This window comes from Callospermophilus lateralis, chromosome 13 (assembly GCF_048772815.1).
Source record: "Callospermophilus lateralis isolate mCalLat2 chromosome 13, mCalLat2.hap1, whole genome shotgun sequence".
NCBI lineage: Eukaryota > Metazoa > Chordata > Mammalia > Rodentia > Sciuridae > Callospermophilus > Callospermophilus lateralis.
Genome location: NC_135317.1, coordinates 65,390,368 through 65,412,412, shown reverse-complemented (window position 1 = coordinate 65,412,412; position 22,045 = coordinate 65,390,368). Strand labels below are relative to the sequence as shown.

The 22,045-nt window shown below is 41.6% G+C and overlaps 1 protein-coding gene across 1 annotated transcript in view; it reads left to right on the top strand.

The window, feature by feature from the left end:
• Positions 1–22,045, top strand: part of Tgfb2 (transforming growth factor beta 2) — an 84,822-nt gene that overhangs the window by 39,840 nt on the left and 22,937 nt on the right. Inside the window, exon 2 of the mRNA XM_076873061.1 lies at positions 12,835–12,998. Coding sequence (XP_076729176.1) covers positions 12,835–12,998 — 164 coding nt within the window. The remainder of the gene's footprint in view (positions 1–12,834; positions 12,999–22,045) is intronic.

The window sequence follows — 22,045 nt, the reverse complement described above, 5'->3', positions numbered from 1 at the left end:
AGTCACACAGCTCACTCCCTGTTGAAGAGAATCCTTCATGGAAGAAAAACACTGAAGAGAACTGGGCGGGGATTTTCAAGGTTCCCTGGTCCAAACTCCTCTGACCAGTCAGTGTACCCAGGCAGTGTAACACAAGTGTTGTGTTGTACAGTATATATGAGTGCAATTTCTTTATTGATAGCCTTTCAGTACTTTTACATACAAATACAGAATTAATTTATTCAGATGAGATTATTGACCTGGCTTTCTTTCTTTCTTTCTTTCCCTCCTTCTTTCTTTCTGTTTTATTAGGAATTAACTTCACTGAGCTATATAACTCTTTTTCTTCTTTTTTGTCTTGAGGCAGAGTTTCATTACATTGCCAAGGCCAACCTCAAACTCACAATTTTCCTGCCTCAGCTTCCTGAGTTGCTGCGATTGCAAGCATGCACCACTGTACCATGCCTATTTTTTTTCTTTAATTTTTCTGACACAAGGAAATCTTCCAGACAAATTGCCAAGTCTTTAAAAGTAGTGTAATGAAACCAGTGCTATATGGCAAGAAATGGACATCATTAGTGATATAACTCATAGGCCCTGCCACAGTAAAATTTATTCCACTGACTTTAGGGTGTTCTTATAGCCCTGTGCTGGCTTTGTGTGGAATTTTCAGAAATATATCTTTGTTTTATATGTGCTTTATTTTGGTTATATGTGTATATATGCTCACTCTGGAACTCTGTGAATTCTATTTGCTTTCACCCTAACACATTTATAAAGCACTGGCCTTATTGAAAGAACTCTTCTTTAAAGAGGACTTAGTAAATGTTATTAAGGTGCATAGGAAGATCATTGGCTTGGGCCTAAATGAAGGCATTTGTGTTTTCTCATCTACCCAGCTGTCTTTCAGAAGAGAGAACAGGGGAAACTTCAGAAACCAGCTGAGTTTTGACCCCTGCTGCAAAGCTATCTTTAAGGCTTCTCAAAAAAACAGAGAGTGCTGTATGACCGATCTAAGTGTCCCCAAATAGAAAATACTCATTCTTTCTTAAGAATTATCCTTCCATTCTCAAAATTACAATGCCTCCCAACTTTGCTGAGGTATAACATAAATCCAGACTAGTTGAAAGAACCCTTTTTTTTTTTTAAGAGAGAGTGAGAGAGGAGAGAGAGAGAGAGAGAGAATTTTTAATATTTATTTTTTTTTAGTTATCGGCGGATACAACATCTTTGTATGTGGTGCTGAGGAACGAACCCGGGCCGCACGCATGCCAGGCGAGCGCACTACCGCTTGAGCCACATCCCCAGCCCTGAAAGAACCCTTTGAATGACTCTTTTCAGTCAGCTTCCACTCACAGTGTCCCTCAGAGCAGATTAAAATTTGGACATTTTATAGCCTCTGTACTCAAAAATAATGAGATTGAAGCACAACTGTAGGGCTCAACTAGTTCAATTAAGTGAGAATAACACATGCTCACACTTTTTGAAGGACTTAGCCATGGTCTGGGTTTGCAATGGAGATCCTTAAAGACTATTTCCCTTCCTCACACAAATGGTGGCCCAGTGTTGCAGAACAGAAAATTGCCTAGCACCCAAATGAACACGATCTCTTAAAACAAGCATAACACCCCTGGCCCCATTCCAGAACTCATTCGTGCCACGGTTCATCTGGATTCCTATAATTCCTGTACGTTCCCATATCTTAATTGCCCATACCTGTGTTGCCAGTACAAACAGGATGAGAGAAGAGTGCACACCCTTAATGAATCCATCTACCAACCTTAAGAAAGCTCCATTACTTGAAACTCTAATGTTCTTTGTAAGGCCCTGAATGGCAGTCTACTGAAATGCTACGGTGAATAGTAGATAGTTAAAAATTTCTTCTGAGCAATTCTTAGTTTCTACCATCTTTATATTCCACATAGAGAGCTACTATTTAGCATGAAGGAAAAATCAGAACTTCCATTCAGCTGTTTTTTGAAGGAAGCATATTTGGAAACTCTGATATCACTCTGAGAGTGCTGATTAGGGGAGGATGGGCATTCATGGGTGAGGTGGGTGCCAGAACCTTCCTCAGCCCTGTCTCATGAGCCATTTTCCATGGACACAGCTGGCCTGCAATCCACCGTGAAGATGTGCCACTGGGAGAACCAGAAGCCTCATCATGGTGATAGGATGTGACCACAGATCCTCCAGGGTCACCTTCCTTATAGTCTTAGCTATTCCCCCTGGAGCTGAGCCACACCATGTCCAGTGCAGGTACAGAGAAAGTGCTCAGAGATGAGGGTCTGGTGTGGATTTAGTTTGTATTCACTCAAAAAAGCCCTAGAAACTTTGTGGCTTATGTGTGAATTTGGGGGATTGAAAGAAATAGATACTAAAGATCTTCCTGATCTTACAACTCTGTCTCCTGTAATATCATTTAACAAGTAAATGCATAGATTTACCATGTCAGACCTCAGACTCAGCACATTTGAAATGAGGAATCAAATCAAATAAATATACATAGAATAGTGGGATGTTGTGAATCTTGCACACACAAAAAAAGCCTCAGATGATGAAATCTGTAAAAGAGTGAAAAAGATTTGAAATGAATAGAAAAGTTGATATGAACACAAAGTCGAAAGAGGGGGTGCAGGGAGGGGAATAATTGATTGTTAGAGTACATTAATCAAAACACAAGTTCCACAATGTGGTAGGTAATAGTTCTACTCTATTCTGCCTTAAGAATTATATTCATATTTAAGTGTCCAGTTTTAAGATTGGAGTCAAGAGAAGAATAACCAGAGAAGGTGAATCACTTTCATGAAAAACAATGAAAGGAAATAAGACTTGTTTGCTTAGAAAAGTAAAGAGATGTGGAAGAGAAGACATGAAAACTGGTTTCAAAATTTCTAAGTAGGATCAAATGGAAAGGGAGTAGATCATCTTGTGTGGCAGTACTGGAACCATTGTGTGGCCCTTGTAAATAAGCAGCTCAGCTCAGGTTAGGGAGGAACTGTTGTGCAGATGGAACTGTCAGAGGCTGGAGAGGACTGGCTGAGTTCTGAATTCACTGGCCCTAAAAGCCTTCTGGGAAAAACTATCTTTTATTATTGTAGAGAAAATTATTGTAGGAGTTAGATACCAGTAACATGGAGTGGGCACCTAAATAGGTGCCAGGCAATTCTTTGGGTGCTCTCATTTCCACTACATTGAAGAGTTGCATGAGAATGAATTTCACTTTATTTGCTTTACTCTCTTACGCTGGATAATCTAGACCATCTATTCCCCTTTATGTTTGCTCACTCCCAAACCATGAATTTAATATGTTAGTAATAACAGTCCATGCCACTTGGTTAAGTTGGTAAACAGCTTACAATCCTAACAGGGTGTGTGCCCTGCCACTTATTAACTTAAGCTTTAGGGCAAAGCAACAAATCAACACAGTGCCTCAATGTAATTAGGCGATTGCATTACAAAAGAGAGAGAGAGAAAGAAAAGAAAAGAAAAGGCCACAAGCAAGAAGCTTACAAAAAATACAAAGAAAAGCTCCCAGTAGAAGTCACTTATTGATCATTATGCATCGCAGCTATAATTTTGTAAAGATTAGAGAAAGATTTTCAGGCTAATAAGGAGCCACTGTACCCATAAAGCATGTCAAAAATCCACACCAATCATTGTAGAGCTGCAGGGGAAGTGCATTGGATTCTGGACAAGGGAACAACAGAGTTTATTTGGGATAAGAATACTTTTGGTGCAAGGATGAGCAAGAATGTCCAATGTTGAGCAAGAATGTCAGGGTTTGTGCATTTTAATCCATGATTTGCCAGTGTTTGGTGTAATCCTGGAAAGTTTTGATTCCTTGGTTTCTCAGTCTGTAAAAAGGAAGAAAAATAAGGTATTTCCCAAGTTTAACTCATTCAAGACATCAATGCATGTGGCTTTCCTTTTATTGACCTTGCTTAAAGCCATTGACAAATTCTGGAAAAGTTGTGTGGATAAATGTGTGGTAGGGTGCTTGGCTCTTCAAACACCATTAGTGGAACAAAAACACGACTGTTTTGCCCCCCTGGATATCAAAGAACAAAAATATAGATGGAAAGGAAGTAAGAAAATGAGGAGAGAAAGAATATAGAGCTAAGGAAGGAAAGACTGAGAAAAATGGGGGGAAATCACTTTATGTGCTTTAAAGAATATGGCAGAGACAAGCCGCTTCAGTATCTGGTTCCAACTGTGAGGACAGCCTGCCACTGTGAGACCATTGGGAAGGGATGTTTCACATTCATGGTCCACCTACCGGCAAAAGTGGATCCAGTCATATTTCTTTTATGCTTATTGTCTTTGAGTCTCCTCTGGCCTCGCAATAGGAAGAATCAGCCTGCCTTTGAGGCACCCAAAGCTTCACTGCAAAACCCAGCACACTAACCAGATTGCCTCCACAGCCCTGAGCTTGCTGAGAAATGGGGAGGAGCTAGAATCAAAATAGGTGTCTCCCTGTTAGGTGGGAGTTTATGGGGGTGATGGAAACTTTGGAATAGAAACTAGAAACCCCATGTCTGTCACAGTTCAAGAAAACCAAACACCATGGGCCAGAACCACTGTTATTTTACTTTTTTTTGCACCGTGTAAGAAGGAGCCCAAACACTCATGCTGACAGTACGCACAGTCTCAAATAGCAGCTCGATGAAGGCCAAGTCACAAAAGCTGATGCTGACACAATTAGGCTCACGATTGCCAGAAGAATGTCAAGTTTGACACCATCCCCCTCTTGGAGACTCCCACTTTAAATCGCAGATGCTCTGGTGCCTTGTTACATTTAATAGGTGGGATGGCCGGAGAGAAAATCAGAAACCACTGCCGATGCGCTGTTTATTTCTCAGTCATTTTGTGTTAAATTGCTGTGACTTGAATGTCAGCAGTGTTTGGGATGTGGTAGTGAAATAAAATCCATATCCAGTGTGCCAAGACAAATTTCAGAAAACCCCAAAACACAATTGTCTTGGTTTCTTACTGGCTGTGTCTGTGCACATACAAATAGTAGCTCGTTTACTGCCCTCCAACCATTTGGTGGGTTGCTTGTCTTGCTGCACTCTGGGGGATGTCTAATGAACCCCAAGCTACTTCCCTCAAAGCTGGGGATGTCAGGAATGAGGGGCCAACACACTCATTAAGGGTGTCAAAAGTCCACACCAATCACTGCTGAGCTGCTTGGAAAGCAGTTGTTTCTGGAAAGAGAAATGGGGAGTTTGTTCTGTTCATTCGAGGGCCTTGGGCAAGACAGCCAGGGGATGCTACTGGGGCACAAATGTGTGAAGGTCTGAAAGATATGGGGCAATCGTGGTCTTAGCAAAATATGTCTTGTGGGGGAGCATTCACAGAGTGGAGCATTTCTAGCTTTCAAACCAGGGCCGTTGTGTTAAGGAGTATCAGTGACAATACCAGGAGGGTCTTGTGTTGCATTGCAAGGTCAAGATGATCTCAAGCTGAGGAGCACCAGCTTTGTACCCTTTTTTGGTAACCATGCATCAGTGTGTGCGTTGGTGTTTCTGCCTAGAATCCATTCATGCATTCCACTCAGAGGGTTCCTTCATAGAAAAGGCAGGAGATTCCAGTGAAAAACCAGGGACTATTGATGGTGAAGCCCAACTCATCTTGACCTTAGCCAAAATGATTTCATTTTCCACATTCTTAATTTCTTTATCTTTGAAATGGAATTTCAAACATCTTTGCCGAGATGAAAGATATAAAGCTATTATATAATGGGAAGAAGGTCTTGAAGTAGGATTCCATATCTGCCCTGAGATCAGGCCAATACATTTGATGATGGGAATGGTGGAATGGACATACTTTATTCATCCCTAATGAGTTCATGATACTAGATAACTGGAAGAGAAGCCTGGCCAAGTTCATTGAGGTCAGACTATCATTGTCTAGGGCAGAAGTTCTCAAACTTGAGTGTGAAAAAGAATCACGTGGTATTGGATATTAATACGTTTCCCAGGTGATTCTGATGCAGGGGGTGAGTGAACTGTTATCTAACAATGGGATTTAGAGGACAAAAAACAATTTTTGGAGAGCATCAAAATGAGAATGATGTGATGGTGGAGCTGAAACTGAGGTGGAAGGCCATCTGGCTCAAACTCCAAATAGATTTAAGAAATGCAATTGTAACTTTAGGGAAAGGTACATCTTGCGTATGTGAATTACTCCAGTGAGGTGAAGCTCACTACCTTGAAAGACAGTTCCATTTTTTTTTTTTTTAACACTGCTAAATTATTAGCTATTTCTTTCAACATTGAGACTAAATATGATTCCTTGAACCTACAAAAAGTTCGACTTTTCCATGTGCAAACCAAGATTTTTGAAATCCCTAATGGATTCGATGCCCCTAAACCCTCTCTTCTCCAGGCCAAGCATTACCATCTCTTTTCAGTGAGGGGTGTTCTCAGTCCTGGCTGGATGTTAGAATCACTTGAGGAACTTAGAAAAGTCCACCCTAGTTCAATTAACCATATTCTGTGGGTTCCAAACCAGGCATCAGTCTTTTCAAAGACCCCCCTCTACTGAAGTGTGCAGGCAAGGCAGACTGCTATGCAAATCCAGAGGAATCCTGCTTTTCTGTTTTGTGAGCTTCAGGGCTCTTGGATGGCTGAAGCTTCCTCTTTTCTCTTTCTTATTTTTTATTTTCTTTGGTGTAACACCTGATCAAAAGTTTAGATGTCCCTTTGTCCTTCTTTCTTCTACTCATTTTTTAGGGTACCTAAGAACCTCCCAAGGAGTTTGCTAAACTGCAGAACACCATCCCCACTGTTTGTGAAATACTGTTACATAAGATTCCTATGTCCACTCTAATCCACAGGAACCTGCACTGTGTTATAAGACTCTTGCAGCTTTTCTCCTAGGGGTGAGACTTGCTTAGATTTGAAGATCACATGGACAGTGAATGCACCAGGCAGGAAGGTACACAAAACCTCTATGCCAAAAACAATCCCTTTCATACGCACATCTTCTGAACTATTGACCTATCTGGCTTAGCTCAGAAACTCCCCAGGTACACTGAGATCAGTGCCAAATTTCTCTTGGGGATTTTGGTTAATGCTGACTTTGAGAAAGCTGTTGTTAGACCTTAAGGTCACTTTCTTCTTACCTCTTGGACTCTTCTAATCTGCTTTTGATTTTTACCTAGCACTAGTTTCACCAGTCAGGAGTCAACCAGTATCTTTTATCACAGTGGTTCTCAGTGAGATGGTGCATCCCCCTCTCCTGGATGATTTGTATTTATCAAAGCTTCCTGGGTGAGGCCAATGCTGTGGGTGAGGAACCTCACTCTGAGAACCACTGCCTTAGCAAAGACAGCAAATGCTCACAGATCATTGACCTAAGCATTTCAATGTGTCCCACCCTTTTATTTTCCTGCCAATTAATGGTATAACCAACCAGACAGGGAATAAAGGATAGGCGTATGATTGAAGCATTGCCCTGCCTAAGGACTGAGCTCTGAACAGTCTTGGGATAGTTCTTGAAGGCACCACATCTACATTCTCTGACAGAGCCCATCCCATATGGGTGATGTTATAAGATCTTTCTTCACTTTGTTGTTTTTTTTAAAGTAGTCCTAACATGAGCATTGCAGTGAAGGTGGAATTGCATCCCAGCAGGGATGTTTGCTGGGAAGATGAGAACCTCTTGTTGTCCCTTATGGATGGATAAGGCTTTCAGTAAAACAGGTGGGATACTAAAGGACAGTGTGGAGCTGGGGAGGTGTGATACTTTTGGTGACTAATTCCTCTCCATGCAGGGGAGAGGAATTAAGAGTACCCCAAGTCATTTATATACCGCCCAGGACACTCAGTTGCTTCTGCTCATTCTTTGCTCTTCTAATTAAGTCTATCAGGCAGTAAGAGAGCTTACTGCTCCTGGGGGCATTCACAGAAGCTCCAGTGACCACTTGGCAGCTTTGCTGCAGAGTGGGACAGGAAGGGTCCTAGTGGAAACTTTGGCTAGACTCAGCACTCCACATTTCAACCTGTTTGCCTATATAATCTTAACAGTATGATTCAATACCTACTACCTCAAAATACAGATGAACAAACAGATTGAGAAAAGCCAGGTGATGTCCCTTTTGTCACGTAACTATCAAGCACTGGTTGATTTGGGCTCAGAATTGAGACAGTCTTAAAGATCCTTTGCTATATTAAGATCTTCTAACTCTGTGTGTCTGCAGCAGGCTTGGGTTCAAAATTTACAGGACCTTTCTTCAACATGAGAATGTGAAGCCTCTTGTTCAAAAAGTGAGAAAAATGCTATTGGAGAGCCTAGAATATGTATATGTTTTTGCTTTGTTTCATGGTCTCTCTCTCAACCTATTGTTGCTTATCTTCCCTCCCTCCCTCCCTCCCTCCCTCCCTTCCTTCCTTCCTTCCTTCCTTCCTTCCTTCCTTCCTTCCTTCCTTCCATTCATTTTTTTAATGGGCTATTTGTTATTGTGCTTTCTTGGGCATGAAAATACTTCTCACAAGAACTTGGGGCCTGTCCCCCAAATTGGCGTGTTCAGCCCACCAGCGGTTGGATGTCCCCTGACACCAGTTATAAGCCTGATGCTTCATGAAGTCAGACATTCTCCAATGAGAATGCAGCTCCTGCTCATGGGATTTGCAAACTGTGCACTGGGCTATACTTGGTCCTTAGATTAAGAGTCAGGGAGCAGCATGCTCCTACTGAGATGCCCATTGAATGCCCTGAGGCTCTGCCCGCTTCATGGGAACAACTGCCAACATGCCCTTCCTTGAAGTGGCATGGATTTTGTGCCTAACCCTGATCTCCCTGGGGGGCGGAGGATGGCAGTGGTCACTGGATGGCCAGGAAAGGCCGGAGACAACAGACACTAAAGAGTAGGATACAGAATTCCTGGAAATGGATCAGCATGAAAGCTGAGTCTCTATGCCACTGTAGTGCTCCCTTGTCCCATAAAAACTTCAGTTGCAAAACATTAATTCAGAAATAAAATTAAGGATTTCAAGATGGTGACTACAGACCATTGAACTCATATGTGGAGCTTTCTGAGCATGGGAATCCTGTGTCTCTTCTCTGGTCACATGCCCATGAAGCCAGCCCTGACCTTAAAGAACCAAAAAAAAACTATAAGTGAAAATCCTGGAGCCAAATATAGGAGAACAAATAAGTTAATAAATTATTTGAAACAGATACAAGTCAGTATATATATATCATGTCTATAAAGTTTGTGATTAAGTTCTATATTTAGGTTTTCTGTATATTATTACTTTGGAAATTAATGACTGGTTAGATTTCCTTGTTATTATTATTATGTATTTTATTCTTTTTACATTTCTCATTGTCTCAAATTTGATTTATCAGGCATTGAATGTGGCCAGGTTTGAGGTGAGGGGGACACTACTCACTTGATGTCACTCTAGAATCTTCTATGTGCAAGATTTTCCCTGAGAGGAAGGCACATGGGAAAGCATGAGAGGAGGACCAGAATCGGCCTGCTGGAATGAAACCAAAGGGTTGAAGGAAAATCAGTTTGATTGAACTAAAAAAGTGGGTCAAATTTGGGAGGAAGAAGTGGGCCAGGATGTGAGTGTGGGTAAGTTGGCAAAGGTCAGGCACAAGTACCTGACCACCTGGCTGTGGAATCAGAACCGGGATTGGAATTACAGAGGACATTAGAGAGAGCTCCCATTCCAGAGGGGGAAATGAGTTCTTGGAGGAGGCAGAGGAAAAAGCTCCATCCCTCCAAGACAAAGTGGGTGGGTCGGGGCTGCGCTAGCCATTAAACACCTACCCTGCAGCTCTGGCACCCTAAAGGCATGCGCCTGCTCCTCCTGACTGGTTGTAGAGGGGCCTCTTTTGGTTCACCTGCACCCTGCATCCAAAAGCATTTTTGAAGTTAGGCAGGGTCACAGATAAGGAGAGAGTAATTCATAGCAAAAAAATAAAAATATAAAAAACAATTTTTTTTTAATCCAAATGAGACTTTTGGCAAGTTGGTCAAGTCCATCAGCCAAGCAGGGACCTGTGACCTAGAGAAAGCGACAGCAGGGGACAGCTGGGACTGTCCCTTGGGATTGGGAGTTCTTTGGTCAGCAGTTTTTATTGTGGTCTTGTGTGCTGGCGCAGGGAATGGATAAGGCGGCTGCTTCCTCCGGGCTTGGTTGCTTTCATGTGGGGTTGCTAGTGGGGGATGCTCAGCTGTCCTTTCACTTTGTGCATTAACTGCTTCCATTTATAAAAGCACCCCAGATGCAGGTTTGTATTGTTCGGCAGTTGAAATATAAACTGCTTCAATGGTTCTGAGAAGCCGAGAGGTGGAGGGCTGTTTGCCCATGTGGAGGGAGCAGAACAGAACAACCATCCTCAACCATCAAGCTACTCCTGTAAATATTTGCAGACGCCCCTTCAGAGCTTCAAAAGCTTAGGACAGGATCATTGGATGATTTGCTTAGAAAAAGAAGAAACAAAATTGACCTCATGCTCTAAGGCAGCCATAAAAAGGAAGAGTTGTATATGGACAGAAGACCACAAAGGGGAAAAAATTGCTCAAAGTTTAATAAACACAAAAGAGAATAAAAATAAATCTCAAGAGCACTTATTTACAAACTTGATAGAAGGATAAGATTGAGGCAGGCGGGCGTGAAAGATGGGTGTTTGGGGGAAGTAGAACAGGCCTGTGGGGGATCCACAGAAAGAGAAGAAAATGAACGAGATGTTTACTCTTGCTAACAACAGGAAGCACGCTAAATTAGCCTTGCTCTTCCAGGATGCTCTTTCAAAGGATGTTTGAAACTTCTGCTGTCTCATGCTGAGGATAAGTGAAGATGAATGCAGTCACTCCGCCTGCAGAAGGTTCTGGCCAAGAGGGTGTGCAAAGCTAGAGGGCCTGGCCCCAGCTCTGCCCAGCCTTCTCTGTCCTGTTTTGGGTTGAGCTGGCTAGGATAGGACCAGCTTCTCCCGTCACTGGGGTGGGCATATTCTAGGGGAGAAGCAGATTTCTTTCTTTTCTGCAGTACCTTTTCAGACTGCTATGCTAGGGGGCTCCAAAAACCTTCTGTTAATACCAATTTCTGCCCGCCTGAGACTGCCCACCACCTATTCCGCAGTGGCAATGGCTGCAGTGGCTCATCGCTCTGTCTGCATGAATACTTTCTTTTCTCTGAAATCTGGATGCTTTGGATTTTTGGGTTTTTTTTTTTTTTTTTTTTTTTTTTTTTTTTTTTTTTTTTTTTTGTGTGTGTGTGTGTGTGTGTGTTTGTTTGTTTCTGCAACTTCTGGTTCACTAACTACAAAGCCTCAATTCACACAGTGGTTTTACGAACCAGCATCGAGCACGGCATGGTTTGAAATTCATTTCTTCTGTGTGAACTTGAATCCAGAGATTGTCAAGTATATGGGGGAAAAGATGAGGGGAAACTGCCACAAGGGGGAAAATGTAGAGCTCTTAAGATGAGGAAATGTTCGTGTGTTCTTGGCTTTTTTTTTTTTTTTTTTTTAAAGCATAATTGTCAGGGCATGGATTTCCCAAGAAATCATGAAAGGTGTTCATTTCTATTTTAAGCTCCACAAGAAGGCTTGTTTATTTAATAAGCAAGCATTGCCAATAGCCAGATGCCTGTGTCCTTCAAGACTCTCATTGATAACCAGCTATGCAAACTGGAGCTCTTTGGTGAACTTCATGTTTGCAGAGCACTGTCCTGAATATGTGGGAAAAAAAGGAAAGATCTGGCAAATAAAGTCTATGCCCTTAAGATTCTTAAAATTTCTCAGGGGAAAGCAAGATAAACAAACATGATGCAGAAGTAATAAAAATTTTGCTTGTAAAGAAACAAACAACTGTGAATGATCATTTTGTCAGGAAGCTACCTAATGGAAGAAAGGGTAGAAAGAAATGGAGCTACCAGATTGGATGCAGTCCTCTGGCATAAGGAAGCTAGATTTGCCCATTTGGGAAGAAGATGGTAGAAACATATTTGTCAAGTGGTAGGTCCAGTGTTGGTACTCAATAAATGAATGCTGTATACGAAAGCTTGGGGATAGAGTTGACCTGCTTTTTTGGTCCTGGTATAGCCTCAGTTGTATATTTAAAGGCAATTGCAGATTATTAAAAAAAATAACAGCAAAACTCTAAGCAACCCATGAGCTTGAAATAATTGTGCACTCTCTGCAACTCTTTTGCATGGTTCAGACGGAGGGAATTTGTGCTAATTCTTATTATTAACTAGGATTACCTTTCATCAACAGAATTATAAATAATGAAGAATTTTAAGACTGGATTTGGTATAGCCAACTTGCTAATATGGTTCTGTTTATTTCTATTTCCTCACCATAACTTGGTCATACGTGTGTGAAAAACCAAACTATTGTAGCCAAAAAAGATGAAATACATGGGCCTGGATAAAAGTAGACTATTTGGATGCCAAACTTTCAAGGAAAAAAAATACATGGGCGAACTGCTTGCTATTTTCTTGGCACATCTGATTAAAGTGTATGCAAGGCCGACAGCTCTCTCCAGGCATCAACTGTCATGAACTTGGTCCAGTTCATAACCATCTAGGATTTTCCACCACTCCGTGAACCTTCAAAGGACAGGGTTAGCTGCACGCCCTCCAATATAGTTCGAAATAGTTTGTTAATCTCTATTAATATGCTACTCCTGTAACCAAGTGCACATGTTTATTTTACTTTTTGTTCTGGTTAAATTGTTAGTGGTAGTAAATTGACCACTAGAAACGAAATCACTGTGTAGATTTTTCCCTTATGGTTTGGCGGGGGGTGGGGGGGGACTGTCTCACACCACGGTCTTTTTCGAGAGCAGAATGGGTTTTATCATTTAATGATTGCCCTAACTCTTTACAGATGCCATCCCGCCCACTTTCTACAGACCCTACTTCAGAATTGTCCGGTTTGATGTGTCGACCTTGGAGAAGAATGCTTCCAATTTGGTGAAAGCAGAGTTCAGAGTCTTTCGTTTGCAGAACCCCAAAGCCAGAGTGCCTGAACAACGGATTGAACTCTATCAGGTAAACTTTTGTTTGGGTCATTTTCAAGGGTAATTAGTTTGAGATTTGCAGATAAAATACTTTCTACCCTCTTAGATTTTCTTAGCTGGCATAAATTCTACTATACATGGCAGTTGTGATAGAGAGCCTTCTTTATTATTACTGTGAGAATGATAGCTTGGTCCTAATCGCTCAGGAAGGGCAGTATCAAGCACTAGTTTAGTGGCATTCACACTACTTCAGTCCCACCTTTGGGATGCTTTAGTCCAAGAGCCAAACCCCTCATCTGGGCCGTCAGATACTAAGGCTAGATTCCATCCCGAGGAAGAAGTCAGCCGACCTTCTGCTTCTCATGCTGTGTCTGTCTCTTATTTTCCTCTTTCCTTCCATCCTATTGTATTTTCGCTCCTTTTCTTCTTTACTTCCTCATCTGTTTACTAATTTCATTCAGTTTCTTTTTTCCCCTCTAATTTTACCCACACTCTTCAATCTTCCCTCCTCCCCCAAGCCCCTCTGTTCTCCATAATTTCATCTCCTCTCGTCTTCCTAGTAGAGTTGGCGGGGCAGCTGTACACATTTTGACACATTCAGTTGGATCTCAGGAACCAGTTGATTGTGTCAAAAGATGATGACCACGGGTCTAGATCCTGAGGTCGCAGGCCTGTTCTTCAAAGTCCATTATGTAGGTGGTAGCTTCAGCATCACCTTGGAGCTGTGAGAAGTGTAGAATCAGAATCTACATTTTATTGAATCTTATTGAATCAGAATCTACATTTTAAGGAGAACCCCCAGATGATTCTTATGCACAATGAAGCCCAACTCAACAGACAGTTAAACTATAGCATGGTGTCACGTACATAATATATGCCCTGGAGGTCCACCAGGGAGCTGACGTTTGTGTGAGACCTCCAGAAGAATCTTCAGATATAGTAAAACAGGATGAGGGGTGGTCATTCTTGGCAGGAAAGGCTTGTACTGGGGACCAAATCCAGGGCCTCCTATGTACTAGGCAAGTGCTCTACTACTGAGCTATATAATCAGTACCCAAATGACACAGGTTTATTTAGGGTACCTGGCACATGGTGCTCAGGACCTGGAGATGAGGAGAGAAAGATACTGCCCTCCAGGCAGAATATGAGAGGGAGACTAAAGAGAATTAAGAGCCCAAATCTGGAATCCCCAAAGTCAAGGAGCAGGTATGTGTGACAGTATGGTTAAAAAGTAGGCTTATTTGAGGAAGGTGAAGGAATTGACAGTCATGTGTGCATTCAGTTATTTGGAAATTTGGATAATGAAGCTAAGAATTCCCCTTATATTTATTATGAAAATGGGAATTACCCTACATCAATGTTGTAAATGAGATCTCAGGAACCAGTTGAATGTTTTAAAACAGTTTTCAAGTACTAGTTGATATGCGTGCTCATGAAAAGTAATTCTTACTTTATTAAAATGGGTCTTCAAGAACTTCTGCTCAGGGATCTTTAAATCTTGATGTGTCTTCTGAGAGAGCACTATGAGGTGTGACAGATGGCCAGGCCCTGGGCTTCTACTACCAGTGCAGTGTCATGGTGTACTTGTGTGTGTTTAGAAGTGTGTCAGACGACACTGACAACTGTCTTGTGGAGTTAGTGCTACCAGGGGTTCTTTCTACAACTCTATCCTTTCTCTACTTGACAGAGACACTGAGTCACAGAGAAATGAAGTAACTGGGCCAGGGTCACATGGCTAGGGAGTGGCAGGTCTGGGATCCCATTCCATCTCTGGCTTCCAAAGCCCTCCTGTTCCTCACCACGTAACTATGCTGTTCATAGACAATCTTTCCCTTCCTCTTTCCCTCAATAAGAGCCAGAAGAGAAGAAAAATAAGGAAAACTAGGCCAGAGGGTGGAGTGATGTTTGGAAGAGGAAGCAAAGATGGTTCCTGTGAAAAGAAGCCAGATTAAGGGTAGCCAGATAAATTGCAAGGTGATTTCAAACAAACAAACAAACATGAGAACATCTCCTGTGTCTCCTTTTTTCCCTTCTTTTTTCAATTAAAACACTCAGTTTCTGTCTGGGCTGATGACTGTATTATGGATTATTCTCTTTGATGCTGTTTCAGTTATGTGGCTTCAGTAAATTGAAGGCAGGGTCTCTTAGTTCTTGTTGCCTGCAACATAAACTGCTAAATCACTGTTATTCTTTGATATCTTGGCCTTTGCTCTGATGAGTGGTCTCTGCCAGAAGGCTTGCTGATGACTTCCCTTCCTCCCAGAGGCTATCCTGGCTCTAAGAAGGGATGCATCCAATGAGGCTGGTAAAATTGGAGGAATTTGGTGAGTTCTTAGTAGATGTGTCCCCTTCTCAGAGATTTTTTGCAATATTAACTACTCCATGACACAGGCAACCAGACCCACGTGGATTTGAGTCTCTCACTTGGAAAGGGTACATCCCAAGATGGAAGTTTTTAGTTCTAAGAGGCAAGGGCATGATGGTCACTGTCACAGAACACCTGTAGGAGACAGCTCCAGCAGAAAAGTAAGAAAGAATCACACCTTCTAATCTGTCTGGAACTCACCTTGCAGCAATATCACCTCCTGAAAATAGCTGATGTCCAGGAAATGCGTTAGAGAGGTTCCTGACCACAACAAAGCCCTCATACAGCTGAGTTATCAGGAAGGCAGCTGAGCCCTTTATCCACTTCTGACCAGGTGGATGGTCTGTAGGACCACAAGAAGTTAGAAGCACGGAAGAAGGGAAAGCAGAGGAAGATACCCTGACAGCCACAGAGATGATCCTTTAGAGCTGAGGTTTTGCCAGTTGCAAACTAACTCAGGAAATCAAGTCATGGAAGCAATGCCTGTTGTGGGCAATTTTGCTAAATCTTCCACTGTTGATAGTTAACCTCTATTTTATCTCCTTGGCTCCCTACCTAGTTTCTGACTTCTGCTTCTGGCTTTTTTATTTGGAGTCCCACTTTTGGATTGTTGTTTACCAACTTTCCATTTGCCTCCAGCTGTCATCTAGAGGTCTTTGCAACCTTAAGTAATAAACTAACTCCCTTTTGTAGTCCCAGGACAGAAATTGATGCCTGTGATTACAGCCTTGAATTATGAAGGTGAGGCTAAATTATATTCAGGAAAATTGAACACAGGCAATAAATTTTAGAAAGGTTTATATCCAGAATTGCTGAAATATTACTTTGGAAAAAAAAAATGGCTTGGTGCTTAAATGGGCAGATCTCCAACTATTTGGAAAGCTTGTCTGTTCCGAAGAACAAAGTCTCTAAAGTTTCTAGATGTCCTTTGATTACTGTATTACCTGACATATAGTTGACATTCAACTCCCTAGAGGAAGTTAGGGAGACTGTGAATCAATTCTTAGGGTGCTGAGATAGTTGTATGAGTGATTTATTAGGATTTCTTAGATGATTGATTTCACAGTTTCCCATGTATGCAACTGTGTGTGAGCATACATGTGAGCACAGGTACTTCCTCATCAAGTGTGTCTTTTATGAGGGCTACCCACAGTTCTTTCTGGGAAGAAAAAGGACAATTGCTTCTGGACAGATGCGGTTTCAACAAGCTCTCTTGGTGATTTGGATGTGATCCTTCTTTCCTTTAGAACTGCATCTTTCCATTCTCATTTGGAGAACATTGGGAGATTGAAGACCTATCCCAAATTGGGGGGGGGGTGGTCATTCTGTCCCATACAATATTTCCTGGTACTCTTTTTAGAGTCATAATATTAGCTTGATATCCTAAAGTAGCACCTCTGAGAGTGAGCTCAGGGTTGTCTGGTCCCAGGCTATGGAGGTCTGTTGGTTCTTCCTATCTGGGAGATTTGGGGACCTGAGATTTTGATGAAATTACACTGAGCTTGGATAAAACTAAAAAACTTGGGAATTCAAGGTTTTTACAACCTTCTCCTCTTTATAAAACAGTCTGTCAGAAAGGTAGTAAAATAAAATCTTACTGTCCTACTTGGTGTAACCTCTATCATGTTAATGAATCCTAACTAGCATATACTTCTATGATCCAGATATGGCTTCAAATGTATGCCAATAATGTAGGAACTATGAGAGGGATAAAGCCCTTTCATAGATGTAGGCAAAGAGGAGAGAAAAATCAACTTTTTCCAGATAGAAAGTATCCTTGCTAGGTTTTTTTAGTTTTTTTTCTTTTTTTTTTTTTTTTTCTTATATTGGGGGATTAAACCCAGGGGCACTTAACAACTGAGCCACATCCCCAGCCCTTTTTTGTTATTTTTATTTTGAGTCAGGATCTTGCTAAGTTGCTTAGGGCTTCACTAAGTGGCTGAGACTGGCTTTGAACTTACAATCCTTGTGCCTCAGCCTCCTGAGTCACTGGGATTACAGACATGCACCGCTGAGCCTGGCTTCTTGCTGTGTTTTTAAAGCTTTATAACAAAGGCAGCCTTTATTGAAATATGCTCAGATAAATCTCCAGTTCTCTGGGAGTGGTTTCAAACCCACAAGTCAGTACTGCTTAGCCCATCTGGAAATTCGAACACATCTTTCTTTGATTAAGTTGCCTCTATATTTATGATTAAAATCATGACTGGAGTTATAAGATAGAGGGAAACTACAAAGGCAAATCTTTTTCAAGTTGAATATCACTTGTATGGTGAGCAAGGACACCTGCTACCTTGGAGTGTGATGAATTCTCCACCGTACAGTGAAGAAATCAGGCCTGGAGAAATTACTGGCTTGTCTAAGCCAGTAATTTGTGTCCCTTGTGTCCCTAAAGAATTCGTTGGGGCCATCGAATAATACCTATGCTTAGATCTGCTGATCGGATAGGACTTAGACCTCTGAGGCATTTCTAGTTTCCCCTCACAAACCATACCCTCTCCACACCTATTTTCAATTACCTTACCACCTCCAGGATAGTAGGATTCATATCACTGTTTGGTTATGTATTTGCTAAATTTTTTTTTAAAAAAACTATCCAAAAATTGTATGGTCTCAAATAATATCCATTTTATTTCATTTCATAATTTGTTTATGAGTCAAAAAATTTGGTCAGGGCTTGGCTGATATATTCTTTAGTTCCATGTGACTTTAACTGGGGCTACTTGGTGGCATCCAGATGGCTGGTTTGAAGGATCATTGATGACTTTTCTCATATGCTTGGAGCTTCTGGATGGCAGGAAGGCTGGACTCAGCAGGGACCCTCATTCTCTCTTCTGTCTCAGGGTGTTTCTGTGTGGCTTCCATGGAGGCTCAGGAGTTGCTTTACAAGGTCGAAGCTGCCAATCCTCTTGGCCCAGAACTGATATTACTTGCACTTTACTGATCAAATGAGCTACAGGGCAGCCCAGATTCAAAGGGAAAGGAAACAGACCCTATTTCTCAATGGGGATTATGTTAAAGAAGTTGCATCCACGTTTAATGACACCCAGCCCCACTGTGTGACGTGGAGTAACAGTTGGAAAATCCAAAGTGAGCACCTCCTTGTTCTGTCTCCATACTCATTTCCAGCCATCTAGAGATAAATCAGATTGAGCTTCTGCCTTTCTGTTCAGGATCTGGTGGAAGAACAGACCAGTAAGCTATGACTCAACAGTGTAGTCTTTTCACCAATAAGACATGCCCACGGTACTCTAAGCAAACTCTAGAGAACCCAGAGAAATGCCTGAGATCCCATTCTGGTAAGTTATATTCATCTGGGTTGGTTTTGTTTTGTTCTGTAAGTATAATGAAACAACTGAGGTTAAGTACTTAACAGAGAAAAGAGGTTTATTTAGCTCAGTTTTAGAGGCTGAAAATCCAAATAGCATGGCACTGGCTCTGGTGAGGATTCCCTTGGCTACATTGCCTTGTGGCACCATGATAGCAGGAGCTTATGCAAGGGTAAAAGATGGATCACATGGTGAGTTAGGAAGCTAGAATAAGGGGGCTAGGTCAGTCTGGCCATCTACCTCTTAAAGTTTGCCTCATAAAAATTCCATTACCTCTTATCACTGCCACAGTGGGGTCCAAGCTCCCAATACATGAATCCCTGGGGGACATACTCAAACCATATCCAAATCATAGTGCGAGTTATGAGACTTTGGGGTTAATTTGCCATTTTGGTTAAGTTCCTTGAGTGGACAGACATAATTCAAAGAGGCTGAGCCATCTATCTGAATCAAGATTCTCTTGAGCCCAACAGTATTTATTTCAGGGATATTTGAATAGATTAGATAGAGAAGTGGGTTTAGTTCATTAGTGTGCATAGTATTATGTTAGGACTATCTTCATTGTGTTTCAGTGTGTTTGCTACCTTTGGGATTTGGTGGCTACCTCTGTATTCCCTACTCACCCTTTATGAAGCAGGCTGGTGTGGTGTTCAATGTCATGGGAAATATGACCTAAGTTTTCTGAGGAATTCCTGATTCACTGTCCATTTATTGTGAGAGTGAGATGAAACAAGGTGTATGTTTGCCAGGTGGAAAGTGGGCACCCAACATATGTTTTCCTTCCATGTCACCATCTTAGATTTGACTTCTGTACCTGCCATTCCTCCAGGGGAAAGTCTTTGATTGACATATCAGTGAAAATCAGTTACCAGGTCATTTTTAAGACTAGCTTATGAATTCCAGACGGCTGAATAAAATTATGCAAAAATAACTCCCTGAGGAAGCACAGTGGTGTACTGAGTTCATATGTCATACTGCATCAAGAGAAGGAGCTAGCAAAATGTCACCTTCTCATGTGAGGCTGGTTGTGGGGCCACTAATGTTGGCACCAGACAGCTTAATAGAAGACACTCTGCTGGTGGGTGGCTGTTCCTCAGTGGAAGACAAATGTGCTGAGATGAAACAATCTCAGTGGGTTTACAAAAAACCCTGTATTTCTTGACTGTGGCCTTCAAAGACTCTGGCACTATTCATTTTTATAGAGAAGTAGGTCACCCAGCTTCAGCACCACCGTAAGCTTGGCAAGGGAACTCCCTTGTCTTCTGATCACTCGATCAGAACTTTGACAAATGAGAGTAAAACAAAAATCCCCTCCTGCTTTCTCTGACCTCTTTCTTTCAAATGTGGCATTTAAATCCTTGTTTAAGTTACATTTGAAAATAACCAGCTTTTCCAACGCATGGAAATCTCAGTTCTAGAGGAGGCTGGTTGCAAGGATATAAAACAGTGGCTAAATCCTAAGTCATTTATATCTATTTATTTTTTTGGCCTCAAACTGTATACTAAATGGATTTTCAGATTTGAGGATGAAAGGGTGAATTGAAGTTTATGGAGCTAATAAGTAAACAACAATTTCAGTAGGGAAGAGTGAATTGCCTTTAAGGACATTCTGTATAAAACACCTCTGCAAAAGACTTTAAAATGTGCATCCCTAAGGCTTTAGGGTGAAAGTTCAAGGTAGATGGCCAGGATCTGCTTTTTAAGAGACTTCAGAACTAAAAGGTGAGGTTCCTATCATGTCAAGGATCACAGTACTACTGGGGTTAATGACACTCTCCCCCACTACACATGAAAGCGCACACATGAACAGTGATACAGAGTTCAGCTTTCACTCTCATATTGCCCAAAGGGGTGTAAAATAAAAAGAGGTCAGCCAAAAAAACTGACTATCTGTTAAATTAGACTTGCAAAAAGTGCTACCCACCCCCGCCAAAAAAAAATAACTATACTGTGCTCCTGTTTTATGGAATTTTACGGCATACAATCCCCTTAATACTGAATCCTAACCTGGCGCCACATTGGAGACATACACAGCATAGAAACCACTTTAAAAAACCACGAGTTATAATAAACACTTTGTTTGTACAAGGCTATTAATATCTCGGGGGTTTTTTGAACTGATCGGATGGCATGCTTGCCTCTTAAGGAGATTGGGTTGTTACCATTTGCATTATATTATGATGTTACTTAGAGTCTCTGTTAACTCTGAACAGATGAGACCCCACGAGTAGTGTGAATAGAGAGTCCTTCTTCCACTTTATTCAAAGAAAAGTAGCAATCATGCAATAGTAGCTGACACTGTTTTTCTTTTTTTAATAGTGTGACCCAGTAACTATTGATGATTATTGATAACATATATAGTGCTTACTATGTGCTAGGCATTATATTGTAAGTGCTCTCTCTCTCTCTCTCTCTCTCTCTCTCTCTCTCTCTCTCTCTCTCTCTCTGTAAATACACACACATCCCCATAGTGGTTTATTTAATCTTACCTACCCTGTGAGGTAGGTACTGTTATTATCCTTATTTTATAAATGAGGATACTGGGGTAGAGTGATGATAAGTAACTTTCCTAAGCCATGCTAGAAAAAGGCAGAGCCAGAACTCCAACCCAGACAGAGCGCCCAGGGGCCATGCTCTAGACCACGTCACCATACTGGCAGAAGGAAGCCTACAGAGTTGATTCCTTGTGGATTTAAGGCATGGCTTTGCCCCTTTGGGGAATCTGAGGAAGCCCTTATTACTGAGGCAATTCAAAAAATCAAATGAAATGCAGACCAAAGCATCTACTTGACAAAGATTTTGAAAGGCCTAGGGATGATGCATGGAATCTGCTAGCTCAGTGTCTGCCTCCTCAACACTTACTGTTGTTATTATTATTATTATTATTATTATTATCCTTACAGTTTCCAGTGCATCCAGTTTGAATTTCTATACAAAACAATATCTTGAATTTACAGTCTGTTTAAAATCTCTTAAAGAAAGCTCACCTTATCCCCTATTGTTTTAGGTCTGGGTTCTTGGTTGCTTTCTCAGGAGTTTGCTTTAGGGTTACCTTAAAGAATATTTTTCACTCACTCCACTCATGGTGGTCTCATTCAGTTGCTGATGAGCAACTCAGGGTGAGAAGAGAGGAGAACTTGCAACCAATAAGTCCTGGTTTAGCTTTCTATCTTTTGCGCGCGCGCGCGCGCGCGCGCGCGCGCGCGTGTGTGTGTGTGTGTGTGTGTGTGTTGGGTGGGGTTACTGGGGTTTGAACTCAGGGACATTCAATCACTGAGCCACATCTCCAGCCCTCTTTTGTATTTTATTTAGAGACAGGGTCTCACTGAATTGCTTAGTGCCTCACTTTTGCTGAGGTTGGCTTTGAACTCCCAATCCTCCTGCCTC